General features: G+C 47.2%; 1 protein-coding gene across 1 annotated transcript in view; it reads left to right on the top strand.

Moving 5' to 3' along the window:
• ACBD3 (acyl-CoA binding domain containing 3) overlaps positions 1 to 2,632 on the top strand; it is a 56,021-nt gene extending 53,389 nt beyond the window's left edge. The window contains exon 8 of the mRNA XM_011948956.1: positions 494 to 2,632. Coding sequence (XP_011804346.1) covers positions 494 to 705 — 212 coding nt within the window. The 3' untranslated portion in view covers positions 706 to 2,632. The remainder of the gene's footprint in view (positions 1 to 493) is intronic.
• Positions 2,633 to 15,211: the final 12,579 nt, after the last annotated feature.

Genomic DNA, 15,211 nt, shown 5'->3' with positions numbered 1-15,211 from the left:
CTCCAGCCTGGGCGACAGAGCGAGACTCCGTCTCAAAAAAATAAAAAATAAAAATAAATGCTCGCATGCACATAACTTGTTCGGTGGTTCAACAGAATTCCCAACAAGAGCAGTTTCTCAAAGAAAGGATAGGCCAGGCGTGGTGGCTCACGCCTGTAATCCCAGCACTTTGGGAGGCCAAGGAGGCGGATCCACGGGGTCAGGAGGTGGAGATAATCCTGGCCAACATGATGAAACCCCATCTCTACTAAAAATACAAAAATTATCTGGGTGTGGTTGCGCACGCCTGTAATCCCAGCTACTTGGGAAGCTGAGGCAGGAGAATCACTTGAACCCAGAAGGCGGAGGTTGCAGTAAGCTGAGATCACGCCCCTGTGCTCCATGCTTGGGTGACAGAGCGAGACTCTGTCTCCAAAAAAAAAAGAAACGATAATTGCTTGATGCAAGTGTGGTTTTCCTGAATCTGTTCATTGACTTGTCTCTTTTCTTACAGAAAACATCAGTTGTGAAGAGAAAGCCAAAAAGAATGCCAACAAGCCTCTGCTGGATGAGATTGTGCCTGTGTACCGACGGGACTGTCATGAGGAGGTGTATGCTGGCAGCCACCAATATCCAGGGAGAGGAGTCTATCTCCTCAAGTTTGACAACTCCTACTCTTTGTGGAGGTCAAAATCAGTCTACTACAGAGTCTATTATACTAGATAAAAATGTTGTTACAAAGTCTGGAGTCTAGGGTTGGGCAGAAGATGGCATTTAATTTGGAAATTTCTTTTTACTTTTGTGGAGCATTAGAGTCAGGGTTTACCTTATTGATATTGGTCTGATGGTTTGTGAACTCTTGCTGGGAATCAAAATTTCCTTGAGACTCTTTAGCATTCATACTTTGGGGTTAAAGGAGATTCCTCAGACTCATCCAGCCCTTGGGTGCTGACCAGCAGAGTCACTAGTGGATGCTGAAGTTACATGAGCTACATGTTAAATATTTAAAGTCTCCAAAATAAAACACCTCGATGTTGACCTTCCCCAGCTGATGGTTAGCCCCTTGCTGCCTGCTCCATGTGTCTTATGAGAGCCCATAGTTACAGTGCCCTCTAATTTGAAATCCTTAAGTTAATAAATCTATATCAGGTGCAGCTGGCTTTGATTAAAGGTCATTTTTAAAACTTAAAAACTCAAGACCTCACAGATTATAATAGAAAAAGAAATGGCCTCAGTTTGATCTTGTTTGGAATGACCCAGATTGTTTCTGCTTTAGGTGCAGCTGTTTAGTTCAGAGTTATATTACAGAGAATTATTTTCTGAGATAATCTTAAACTAGAATCTTCAAAACTAATTGATAATTGAAGTATCAAGATACGTAGAACACCTCAGAGATTTTTCTTCAGGAGCTTCCACAAACTTTGAATCCTTGTATCTTTATTTGGTATTCATACTACTAGTAGCAAAATACAAGTTTTTTGTTTTGTTTTGATTTGGTTTCATAGAGTATCTCAAATTGAAAGAAACTTTTCTGCACAAAGAATACAATTAGGGATTTTGTAAACTCAAATTGGCACCTACTGAATTAAAATACATAAAATCATTTAAATATAATTCAGCATATGGGAAGTAACATTGCACTAATATGGAAATCACTGCCAGAGACAGTCTATTTTCTTTTAATTTGTTACTACTTAGTCACAAATCCTACATTATTCCAGTTTGGAATTACTTATTAAGGAGAATTGGAAATACATATGCCCATGCTTAAATTTTATAGCTTTAATTTGTATTATTTCTTTATTGGCGGGAAGAGGTACATCTTTGTTTTCCTTACTGAAAACAAATATGGATTAATTGCCTCAAATTTGTATAAGTGATTGGCTAGTGATTCTTGTTTTCAGAAGGGAGAGTGGTGTAGATAGAAAATGACAAAGATGGCAATATACACTTAATGTTGTTATATGTTGTTACTGAAATACTTAGATTTTTAAAATTTCAAATCCTAAATCACTTCTTGTAGGAGGGTTTTCATTAACTAGCTGCAATATATACAGTTCACTACATATGGGTTGTTTGAATTTTTTGTGTGCTGTATTTCTTTCTGTTTTTTAATACCTGGTTTTGTACATATCTAACTCTATTGTCTTTTGGTTGTTCAGAAACTGGATTATTTTTTTCTTAGGCAGTGCTTAATTTGTGTTTTTTAATTTTGATTCAGAAGTAGTCCCAGCTCATAGGTGTTCATACTGTTACATCTAGAACATTTGTCAGGCTGTCAGCTCTCATGTACATATGGTATAGAAACCATGGAGTTAGGCACTTCCTGGATTTTTTTTTATGAGAAAAATACTGTGTTTAAAATGTAAAATAAACTTTTAAAAAGCAGGCACTAATATATATTTCTTCCAGCCTTTGATTACAAATTTGTCCTTGCACATGTTAAGATGAATTATCTCCTAAAAATATGATTGTTCTTGGGAGCAGTGTATGTTACTTTACATAGCAGCGGTTCCTGTCATGTGTTCATGTCAGAATATTTTTGGTTTTAAACTTTTTTATTGCCTTTGGCTGTTGATTAGTACAGTACAAGTGCAATTTCAGAAAGATCTTGAAAGTAATATATTTAATCAATTAAAATGTTTATCTGTAACTTGTTGATGTTTCATTAATATAGTTACTCTCTGAAGCATTAGTACAGTATTTCAACATTCGGGTAGGAGAAAAAGAAATGTTTCAAATATCTTTTTTTTAAAGGCTGTGGTTGAAAAACAACTCTTTCTGGCCGATTATTTAGTTTTACTATTAATTACCTTACTGAGTTAAAATAGATTTAAATTTTTCCACACTTTCAAATGCAAAGGCTAGCACTGATTTTTCTTCTTGAAAATGACTAGGTTATAAAGCTGTTTCTCTACACTACCATGTATGTAGTGTGTTCCATGAAATACATGGACCCAGCACACTTTAATAGATCTCCGGAGGCAGAGCCCTCGCTCACTCGGGGTGGATGATTGCAGAGCAGTTGTGGGGAAGTGCCCAGTCAGTGTGATGTGGAGTCCCAGAATGAGGTTGCTACATCCAGATGACCCCACTGATAGGCAGGGTGACCAGCGTCATTTTTTTCTTTTGAAATCTGGGGAGACAGATGAGGTGACCCATCTTGGTCTTTTTGCTGTGTGGGACACCATAAAGCCAGACTGAAGACGCATTAAGGAGAGCAGCTGAGATAAGCACACCTTGGAAACCATGCTACTGAGTCTTGACCATCTGTCTTTTGGAGCAGGAGAAGCAACTGGTTCAAAATAATAAATAATTGCTAATAATTCATTAGGGCTTAAAGTTCAACAATGAGGGACCGGATGCGGTGGCTCACGCCTGTAATCCCAGCACTTTGGGAGGCCGAAGTGGGTGGATCACGAGGTCAGGAGATCGAGACCATCCTGGCTAACACGGTGAAACCCAGTCTCTACTAAAAATACAAAAAAATGAGCCGAGTGTGGTGGCGAGTACCTGTAGTCCCAGCTACTTGGGAGGCTGAGGCAGGAGAATGGCGTGAATCTGGAAGGTGGAACTTGTAGTGAGCCGAGATGGCGCCACTACATTCCAGCCTGGACAACAGAGTGAGACTCTGTCTCAAATAAATAAATAAATAAAAATAGAAGTTCAACAGTCAGTAACCGGGCATGGGGGCACACACCTGTATAGTCCCAGCTACTCAGGAGGCTGAGGCATGAAAATTGCTTGAACCTGGAAGGCATAGGTTGCAGTGAGCCTAGATCGCACCACTACACTTCAGCCTGGGTGACAGAGCAAGACTCTGTCTTGTGGGGGAAGAAGGAAAGTTCAACAATCTACAACCAAAACCATCTTTGCTTCTCTCCCTGGCTTTTTCTCAGTTCAACACTTTGGTCTGCAACCTAAAAACGTGTGCCTGTGTATCTACTTGGGGTAGAGCAGATCTTCATTTCCATTCATTAGCTTTTCAAAATATGTGTACATCAGTATTGGACTTTTCTCTCACATATATCTCAGTTCTTCAATTTTCTTAAAATGTTTTTTCTTTTCCTTTTTTTTTTTTTTTTTTTTTTTTTTTTTTTTGAGACAGGGTCTCACTCTGTCACTTGGACTGAACTGCGATGGTACAATCACAGATCACTGCAGCCTCAACCTCCTGGGCTCAAGCGACCCTCCCACCTCAGCCTCCCCAGTGGCTGGGATTATAGGTGCATGCACTACCATGCCTGGCTAATTTTTGTATTTTTTGTAGAAATGGGGTTTTACCATGTTGTCCAGGCTGGTCTCAAACTCCTGGACTCAAGTGATCCACCCGCTTCAGCCTCCCAAAGTGCTGGTATTACAGGCATAAGCCACCGCACCTCACCCTAATTTTTATATTCTTAGTAGAGATGGGGGTTCACCATGTTGGCCAGGCAGGTCTCAGATTCCAGACCTCAGGTGATCTGCGTGCATAGGCCTCCCAAAGTGCTGGGATTATAGGTGTGAGCCACTGTGCCAGGCCAATAAAAACGATCTTTATCTTTTTCCAAGGTCATTAACTTACATGTCTCCAGTGAAAGGTAGCACCCCTTTTTTGGGCATGGCAAAGTGTGGAAATGTGAACATGTTTTCTATAAGGTCTACGTTTTGCAACTTTTAAAATTCCAGGTTGTGTTTTGGAGAACTTTTTAAGTATTCTGTCGTGTTCTTTTAATCAACTGTGTGTTCTTCCATAGAATGTCTTTTTAGCTATTTTTCTGTTGTTGAACATTTAGGTTACTTTTGATTTTTCATTGTTACTAGAAGTGATGTTCCAGTTATTTGTCTCTCCGCAAATCTGCATGAGGTTTTCAAAAGTATATACCAAGAAGTGGATACTGGGCCAGGCGTGGTGGCTCACGCCTGTAATCCCAGCACTTTGGGAGGCTGAGGTGGGCAGATCACTTGAGGCCAGGAGTTCAAGACTAGCCTGGCCAACATGGCAAAACCCTATCTCTACTAAAAATACAAGCAATTAGCCAGGCCTGGTGGCAGGCACTTGTAATCTCAGCTACTTGGGAGGCTGAGGCACAAGAATCACTTGAACCCAGGAGGCGGAGGTTGCAGGGAGACGAGATCGTGCCACTGCACTCCGGCATGGGTGACAGAGTGAGACTCTGCCTCAAAAAAAAGAAAAAAAGTGGATACTGGATCATAAATTTTTGGCATTTTTATTTATTTTATAAATAAATAAATTTATTCCTTCCTGAACTACTAGGGTGGCAGAGGCCAGAGGATCACTTGAGTACAGGAGTTGAAGGCTACAGTGAGCTGATGGCACCACTGCACTCCAGCCTGGGTGATAGAGCAAGACTCTGTCTCAGAAACAAAATTCTGAAAAATAAATTCTTATGCTCATGTGCAAGTTTCTCCAGTGTATATACCAAGAAGCAGAATTGTTAAGCCATAACAGTGGCTTATGGTCTAAAATAACAAGGTCTATTTTAGACGATACAAAACTGCTCTTCAAAGGTGGTGCCAATTTAAACTGCCAATAGGAAAAGAGTTCCTATGTTCCATACCTTTGCTGAATTGTCAGATTTTGTAATTGTACCAGTTTGGGGGGTGTAAAACAAAATCTCATCTGTGGTTTCAATTTGTATTTTCTTAATAACCAGCGGAGCTGGGCATGGTGGCTCACGCCTGTAATCCCAGCACTTTGGGAGGCCGAGGTGGGCGGATCACGAGGTCAGGAGTTCAAGACCAGCCTGACCGACATGGTGAAATCCCGTCTCTACCAAAAATACAAAAATTAGCCGGGCCTGGTGGTGCATGCCTGTAATCCCAGCTACTCAGGAGGCTGAGACAGGAGAATCGCTTGAACCCAGGAGGCGGAGGTTGCAGGAGCCAAGATCATGCCATTGCACCCAGCCTGGACAAGAGTGAGACTCCATCTCAAAAAAAAGAAAATAAATAAAAAACCAGCAGGGATAACCATCTTTTCTTATGTTACTGGCCTTTTGTGAGTTGTGTATTTATATCCTTTGTTCATTATTCTGTTGTACGTGTCTTGAATTGTAGGTGTACTTTAAATATTGTGGATACTAGTCTTTTTGGTCATGTACATCACAAATAATTGATGCCACACTGTGGGTTTTTGGTCTCAAACTCCTGACCTCAAGTGATTTGCCCGCTTCAGCCTCCCAAAGTGCTGGGATTACAGGTGTGAGCCACCACACCCGGCCTTTTTTTTTTTTTTTTTTTTTTATCTTTTTTTTTTTTTTTTTTTGAGACAGAGTCTCACTCTGTCGCCCAGGCTGGAGTACAGTGACATGATCTTGGCTCACTGCAACCTCCACCTCCTCCCAGGTTCAAGCTGTTCTCCTGTCTCAGCCTCTCAAGTAGCTGGGATTACAGACACCACCACCACGTCGGGCTAATTTTTTGTATTTTTAGTCGAGACGGGGTTTCACCATGTTGGCCAAGCTGGTCTGGAACTTTTGATCTCAGGTGATCTGCCTGCCTCGGCCTCCCAAAGTGCTGTGATTACAGGCATGAGCCACCGCACCCAGCCTTCATTTAGATTTATGGTTTGAGCTTTCCGTCCGTATCTTTTGTTTGAGACATGGTCTCTCTGGAGTACACTGGTAAAAGCCTTGAACTCCTGGGCTTAAATGACCCTCCCACCCTGGCCTCCCAAAGTACTGGGATTACAGGTGTGAGCCAGTGTGCTTGACTTCCCCTGCTCCTCAGATTCTTCAGGTAGAAACTTAGGTTATTGATTTGAGCCTCCCCTTTTTTTTTAATCCAAAGCTAAAAACTGTTGAGTGTTGCTTTTTTTACATCTAATAAATTTTGATATGTTGGGGTTTTGTTTGCATTTAGTTGAAAATACTTTTTTTTGTTTGTTTTTTTTTTGGGACGGAGTCTCACTCTGTTGCTCGGGCTGGAGTGCAGTGGCGCAATCCTGGCCCACTACAACCTCCGCCTGCCGAGTTCAAGTAATTCTCCTACCTCAGCCTCCTGAGTAGCTGGGATTACAGGCACATGCCACCATGCCCAGCTAATTTTGTGTTTTTAGTAGAGACAGGGTTTCACCGTGTTAGCCAGGGTGTTCTCTAACTCCTGACCTCAGGTGATCCACCCACCTAGACCTCCCAAGCTCCTCCTCCCAGGATTACAAGCATGAGCCACCAAGCCCGGCCCAATTTAAAATATTTTTAATTTCCTTTGTGATGTCTTCCTTGTTACATGGGTTATTTAGAAGTGTATTCGATTCCATATGTTTGAGGATTTCCCAAGTGTTTTTCTGTTGTTGATTTCTAATTTAATTTCATTATTTCTTTTCTTTTTTCTTTTTTTTTAATTTACCAAGGCTTGTTTTATGCCCCAGAATGGTGTTTTAGTGGATGTTCCATGTTCACTTGAATAGAATGTGTAGCCAGCTGTCATTGGGTGGAATGTTTTATAAATGTCAGCCAAGTTAAGTTGGTTGGTAGTGATGGTAAGGTTTGCTTGTTCTGTCAATTACCAAAACAGGAGTTTTGAATTATTCAACTAAATTGCAGATTTTTTTCTTTCCCCCATTTTTGGGGGCATTTTTGCTTTATTTCAGAGTTTTCTGTTGGTATATACACGTTTATGATTGTATGGCTTCTTGATGAATTGACCTCTTTATTATTATGTAACGTATCTCTTCATGTCTAGTTATATTCCTTGTTCTGAAGTCCATTTCATCTGGTATTAGTGTTGCCACTCATGCTTTCTTTTGATTAAAGTTCACATGATATATCTTATTCCTTCTTTTTTATTTTTTTACTTTTTTATTTTTTTTTTGTTTTTTGAGACAGAGTCTCGCTCTGTTGCCCAGGCTGGAGTACAGTGGCCGGATCTCAGCTCACTGCAAGCTCCGCCTCCTGGGTTTACGCCATTCTCCTGCCTCAGCCTCCTGAGCAGCTGGGACCACAGGCGCCCGCCACCTCGTCCGGCTAGTTTTTTGTATTTTTTTTAGTAGAGACGGGGTTTCACCATGTTAGCCTGGATGGTCTCAATCTCCTGACCTCGTGATCCACCCATCTTGGCCTCCCAAAGTGCTGGGATTACAGGTGTGAGCCACCATGCCCGGCCCCCATCTGTTCTTTGGATTATTTTTTCCCTCTTGTATGGCCTTCTTTTGGATTGAGTATTTTTTATAGATCAATTTTCTCCTCTTGTTGACTTACTACATTAGTTCTTCTGTTGTGTTTTTAGTTTTGTTTTTTAGTGTGCTTGGATCCAAAATGTACATCTTTAACACAGCACAGACTACTTTCAAATATATTACACTACTTCACACGACTTCACATACAGCATAAGAACATTACAACAGGCCGGGTGTGGTGGCTCACACCTGTAATCCCAGCACTTTTCGAGGCTGAGGTGGGTGGGTCACCTGAGGTCAGGAGTTCAAGACCAGCCTGGCCAACATGGTGAAACCCCGTCTCTACTAAAAATATAAAAATTAGCCAGGCATGGTGGCGTGAGCCTGTAGTCCAGCTACTTGGGAGGCTGAGGCACAAGAATCACTTGAACCCAGGAGGCGGAGGTTGCAGGGAGACGAGATCGTGCCACTGCACTCCGGCATGGGTGTCAGAGTAAGACTCAGTCTCAAAAAAAATAAAAAGAACATTACAACAGTATATTTCCATTTCCTCCCTAGTGGTTTAAGAGTAGATTTTTGCCTGAACTTTTTTTTTGAGACGAGTCTCGCTTAGTCGCCCAGGCTGGAGAGCTCACTGCAAGCTCTGCCTCCCGGGTTCACGCCATTCTCCTGCCTCAGCCTCCCGAGTAGCTGGGACTACAGGCGCCCGCCACCATGCCCCACTAATTTTTTTGTATTTTTAGTGGAGGCGGAGTTTCACCATGTTAGCCAGGATGGTCTTGATCTCCTGAGCTCGTATTCTGCCCGCCTCGGCCTCCCAAAGTGCTGGGATTACAGGCGTGAGCCACCACGCCCGGCCCTCTTTCTGGGTTTTTAAGCTTCACTGCATGAGGAGGTGGGGAGTAGGTACCATCCCATGAGAGGCCAAGCAGTCCCTGCAGAGTGAGGACAGGTAGTCAGCCAGGCCAGTGGAGGGGAGACTGGAGGGAGCTGAGGGCTATGTTGCCCAGGCTGGTCTCAAACTCCTGGGCTCAAGCGATCCACCCACCTCAGCCTCCCAGGGTGTTGGGATTACAGGCGTGAGCCACTACACTACGCCCAGCCTTCAAGTTTCATCTTGGGAGGAAAAATGCTAATGTGCCTGGAGCCTGGTTCCCACTAGCTTTTGCCTCATCTCCTTTCTGTTGCACACACGCAGGCTGCTCAGCAATGTCTTACACCCCTCATCTGTCCTGTCAACCCAGTAGTCTGGCTTGTGCCCTCACCAAAGATCACCAGCAGTTTCTGTGGATAAAACCTTTGACACCTTTGTATCCTGGACTGCTTTGCAATATTTCACTCTCTTTCCTGCCCCTTCCTCCTTGAAAGTCGGCTCCACCTCTCCCGGTGCTCTCCATTCCCTGCTGCCTCCCTGGGCACTCTCCCACCCTCTCCCCAACTCCCACCTGTCCCAGAAACGCCAGGTCCCTGGAATTCCGGTTGCAGCCCTCTTCTCCCTCCCCTGTGGGCTCCCACCCGGCCGCTGGTTTGGGAGCCTCCTCTCTTGTAGTCCGGGAAACGTGAGCACACCCTGCAAAGCGTTCTTTTAGGATTTTGAACAGTCATGTGTAAAACGCTTTTGGTAACCTGTGTTAGCAGCTTATACACTGGGGGAGGGAGGGCTCCTCGGTCCTTCCTGGAACCCTGTGGATCGGCTGCAGTGATGTGTGAACCCCCTGGAAACCTCAGTGCAAGATGTGGACACCTAGGCCTTTTCTCAGTTTCCACCCTGTTCTCAAAGGACGCTGACCAAAGAAGTGCATGTCCACTGCTCTGCACACTCTGGCTGGTGTGTCTCCCCTCCTGCAGCTCTCACTGGCTCCTAAGCCCAGCTCCAAGCTGAGTGGGGTGTGGGTGTTTCCCCTAAAAGGAGTGCCATTTTCCCCACAGCAGGAAGGAGAGTGGACTTTGGCACTGAGAGAGGAGAGAGGTGCTGGCAGAAGGCCAGGCCTAGCACGGAGGCTGTGAGGGCGCCCTGCCCTGGGCCCGGCTTGCGCAGAAGGGCCGAGTGCACAGAGGGCAGCAGCATCAGAGCCAGGGCCATCTGGGCTAACTCCTCAGCCTGACATTGTCCCTAGGTGCTGTTTTCAGGGGCAGGGCTGTCATCAGGCTCCCAAATGCCAGGGCAAGGAAGCAGCCTGGAGCAGGGTTCTGCAGCATTCAGTAACAATTCATTGAACAAACACTCTTGGAGCACCTGCGCTCCTGGTGCCAGACTTGGGCGAAGCCGGGCATGGAGCCCAGCACGGGCCCTGCTGTCAAGTAACTGACATCCTGTTGGCCAGAGGCAGACCAAATAAGGAAAGGAAATAATAGATAACGAAAAGCAGTGAGAAAAGTGAAGGGATGATATGGGGGCCACTACCTTAGCTTGAGAGGTCAGGAAAGGCTCTACAAGGAGGGACTGTTTGAGACCTGAACGATGTTAGCCCCGCGAAGATGTGGGCAGAGCCTTCCAGGAGGGAACAGCCAGTGCAGAGACCCTGAAATAGGAACACGTTTGTGTGTGTGGAAGACGACGGCCAGTGAAGCGCAAAGTGAGAGGCTGGAGGAATAGCAGGGGATGAGATCGGAGAAGGTGGCGGGGCACATCGTTCCTTTGCAGGTGTGGTGGGGCCCGTGGGGGAGGCGTGAAGCCCAGGAAGGGCATGATCTGGCTTCTGTTTGAAAACATTTCTCTGGTTGCTGTATAGAGAGTGGGGAAGCAGAAGTAGATGCAGGGAGATGAATTAGGAGGTGAGGGCAGTGGTCCAGGTGGGGCTCTGGTGGTTTGAACTAGGCTGGAGCAGTGAAGACAGGGGAGTTGAATGCAGGATACATTTTGGAGACAGAGCTGACAGGTGACAGCACCTGTCTGGAGTGGCAATGTTTGGGGTGCTGCTGGGCCAACGTTTATGCTGAAAGTCACCCCACCTGGTGACCTGAGCAGTATTCAAAAGTCCTTTGGAATCCTCTGCCTGAGACCATGACCACCACACCTGTACACAGAGTGGGTCTCACCCTGCACACTGAGTGGGTCTCACCCTGCACGCTGAGTGGGTCTCTCCCTGCACGCTGAGTGGGTCTCACCCTGCACGCACGCTGAGTGGGTCTCTCCCTGCACACTGAGTGGGTCTCTCCCTGTCCACTGAGTGGGTCTCTCCCTGCACACTGAGTGGGTCTCTCCCTGTCCCCTGCACACTGAGTGGGTCTCTCCCTGTCCACTGAGTGGGTCTCTGTCTGCACACTGAGTGGGTCTCTCCCTGTCTACTGAGTGGGTCTCTCCCTGCACACTGAGTGGGTCTCTCCCTGTCCACTGAGTGGGTCTCTGTCTGCACACTGAGTGGGTCTCTCCCTGTCCACTGAGTGGGTCTCTCCCTGCACACTGAGTGGGTCTCTCCCTGTCCACTGAGTGGGTCTCTCACTGCACACTGAGTGGGTCTCTCACTGCACACTGAGTAGGCCTCACCCTGTCAGAGTGGGTCTCACCCCTCTCACCCCGTCCACTGAGTTTGGTGTCACCTGGGAGAAGACATGTGAGGAAGGGAAGGGGAATCTCCTGTCAGTGCTGGAGGGAGGGCTGCGTGATGTACCTGGAATTGTAATGGGGGCTGCTGCCCTTATTCACAATGGGAATAGAGCTGGCCAGGTTATGCTGAGATATCCTGGGTTCTACTATGGGGTCTCACTGGTATCTCAAGTTTGTGTGTCCGAAACTGCCCCCAAATCCACCCTCCTGGATCCCCGTGTCTGTGAGTGGTGTCCTCTTTCTATCCTCCCTCCTAATCAGCGCCCAAGTCCTGTTGCTTCCACTTCCCAAGGACTCTTAAGCCAGCTCCTCTCCCTCCCCGGGCTCTCACTAGTTCTCTGCTGAGTTGCTGCCCAGCCTCCTCATCCATTCAGTCTCTGCAACACAGCCAGGGAGCTTTCCAAAAGGTGGATCTAATGTCCCTCTCCAGCTTAAAATTCTTCAGTCCCCAGAGGATTCTAGACAAAAGCCAAACTTCTAAGCAGAGATCACTCCAAAGTGCAGCATCAGCTCCACCTCCTCCTCCCAGGCCCCTCACTGCTCCCCACTTGCCTCCAGGACATGCCCCCAAATTCATCAGTCACCCTTCTGGGCCTTGCCCTTCCTACTAACTTGGCCTTCAGGACTGTGTCCTCCCTCCATAGAGGCCCAGGGACCCCCTCTGCACACAGCACCGGGCCCCTGTCCTCACACAGCTTCTCACCATAGCCCTGACCTTGGAGCACACTGGGTCTTACCTGCCCCTCTCTTCCACGACAGGAACCAAGGATCTGGCAAGCCCTGGAGGGCAGGGCCGTCTTTCGTCTGTGTCTCATGCCGTTCCTGTCATAGCGACAGGACATTAATAATATGGTGAACACCATCCCCTTCCCAGGAAGGGAGGAGGCGGAGGGCCACTAAGAGAACAGAGGCACAAGTCTTTCCAGAAAACTCGCCAGGCTAGGGAAAGGTCATGACAGGTTCATTTGGTGGCACTGGAAGAGCTGAAGGGCGCTGCGTGGGCAGAGGCACCAGCAGAGGCCGCCCGGAACAGCTTTGCCCGCTCACAGCAGCCTGCACACTGGTGGCACATGGGTCAGTGGCCCTCAGCTCAAGCCCACACAGCTGTTCTGTAAGCATGAATTTGAGGAGGGTGGCAAGGAAAGAAAGTGCAGAGCTCTTCCGTCCCCTCAAGCCAGTGTCCTAGGCAGTGTCCCAGCCTGGCCTTTGTTCCTTGGTCTCCATTCCCACCTAGTGAGGCCCTGGGAGCCTCCAGGTTGGCAGCCTGCAGGTGGAACTGGAAGGAGACCCGGGATTGGTGTTGGCAGGGTGCAGCTACATGGGCAAACAAGATCAAATTTGCTTTCTGGAGGCCCCACAGGACTCTCCCTGGGGGACCTTCCTGCCCCAGGGCCATGCCCTTCCCCAGCTGGCTCACTCTCCTGTCCCTGTACCCCAACTCCACCCAGTCTCTCCCCAGAATCCCATCATTCTTTCTAGGTTGTTTTGTTTTGTTTTGTTGAGACGGAGTCTCGCTCTGTCGCCCAAGCTGGAGTGTAGTGGTGTGATCTCAGCTCACTGCAACTTCCGCCTCCTGGGGCCCCGCCCAGCTAATTTTTGTATTTTTGGTAGAGACAGGGTTTCACCATATTGACCAGATTGGTTTCAAACTCCTGACCTCGTGATCCACCCACCTTGGCCTTCCAAAGTGCTGGGATTACAGGCGTGAGCCACCACTCCCGGCCCTTTTTCTGGGTTTTTAAGCTTCACTGCATGAGGATAGGTGGGGAGTAGAGGCCAAGCAGTCCCTGCAGAGTGAGGGCAGGTGGTCAGCCAGATCAGTGAGGGGAGACTAGAGGGAGGCGTCGACGCGGGGTGAGAGGGGAGGGGCTATCGTCTTATGTTCATTTCCACCCTCTGGAATAATCACAGAGGCGCACATTGAGCATTTACTTCCTACCAACTGCGGTGTTTTCAAACACTCTCACTTCTTATTCCCGTTTTACAGAGCAGGACGCTGAGCCTTAAAGAGGTCAAGTCATTTACCCAATATAGATTACAGACAGCAAATAATTGGCAGACATGAGAGTCAAGTCAGTTTCAGGGCTGTCCGGCTCCAAATCTCCAGCTGAAATTAAAATGGAGGTTTCCAGAGTCAGGCTGCCTGAGGTCAAATCCTGACTCCATCACTCACTCTGAAGACTTGGGCAAGTGACTTAGCTCTCTAAATTTCTGTTTCCTCATCTGTGAGGTGGTGTTGATAACAGAACCTCTCTCAAAAGTTGTTCTGAAGAGTAGAGAGTGAATGTGCCGAAGGTGCCAGGCAAAGGGCCTGATGATAAGCATTCGGCAGGCGTGATGGTCGTGATGCCTGATGGTGATCATGGTCATCACAGCCCTGGAACTGGCCTGCTGAGGTTTAGCTGGAAGGAAACTGAACTAGGTGGACCCCCCCACTCAGCACCCTTCTTGTCCTGCTACACAGGGCCCCCAGCTGAACCTCTAGGTCTAAGGCACTACTGGGTTTGCCTTTTTTGTTGTTGTTGTTTTTTTGAGACAGAGTCTTGCTCTGTCACCTAGGCTGGAGTGCAGAGACGCAATCTCAGCTCACTGCAACCTCCGCCTCCTGGGTTCAAGTGATTCTCCTCCCTCAGCCTCCCGAGTAGGTGGGACTACAGGCATGCGCTGCCACGCCCGGCTAATTTTGTGTTTTTAGTAGAGACCAGGGTTTCATCATGTTGCCCAGGCTGGTCTGGAACTCCTGACCTCAGGTGATCCACTCGCCTTGGCCTCCCAAAGTGCTGGGATTACAGGCTTGAGCCACTGCACCTGGCCCCGGGTTTGCCTTCTTACTGGAGCCAGGAGAACACGTGTGCATTCTTCTCCCTATCCAGTCACCTTTTAAGGGAGTAAGTCTTCAGTCCTGGGACCATCACCTCCCAGACTCCTGGTGGGTTCCTATACCTGCTTTCAGGACCAGCACCACTGATTTTTCCTATTGGTCACAGGCTCCAATACAGCTCAACATGGTACTGTTATTGAGACTGTCTTTAACTAAAGTTTCAATATTTTGTTCATCATAGATTTGTTTGCATTTTTTTTTTTTTTTTTGAGACGGAGTCTTGCTCTGTCGCCGGAGCTGGAGTGCAGTGGCCGGATCTCAGCGCACTGCAAGCTCCGCCTCCCGGGTTTACGCCATTCTCCTGCCTCAGCCTCCGGAGTAGCTGGGACTACAGGCGCCCGCCACCTCGCCCGGCTAGTTTTTTTTGTATTTTTAGTAAAGACGGGGTTTCACCGTATTAGCCAGGATGGTCTCGATCTCCTGACCTCGTGATCCACCCGTCTCGGCCTCCCAAAGCGCTGGGATTACAGGCTTGAGCCACCGCGCCCGGCCCGCATTTTTATTTTTAAAATATTGCATTATCTATCTTGATTACTGACTTTTTTGGCATCCTGTTAAATATTGTGCCTGAGGCAAGTGCCTCACTCACCTCACCCTGGTCCCAGCCCTGCTGCATAGCGCTGCTTGAGTGTCCTTACAATATGGCAGCTGGCTTCCCCCAGAGCCAGTGGTCCAAGGGAGCCAG

Source organism: Colobus angolensis, unplaced genomic scaffold (assembly GCF_000951035.1).
Source record: "Colobus angolensis palliatus isolate OR3802 unplaced genomic scaffold, Cang.pa_1.0 Scaffold288, whole genome shotgun sequence".
In the NCBI taxonomy this organism is placed as follows: Eukaryota; Metazoa; Chordata; class Mammalia; order Primates; family Cercopithecidae; genus Colobus; species Colobus angolensis.
Note: the sequence above shows the minus strand (reverse complement) of the source record. Positions and strands in the feature narration are given on the sequence as shown.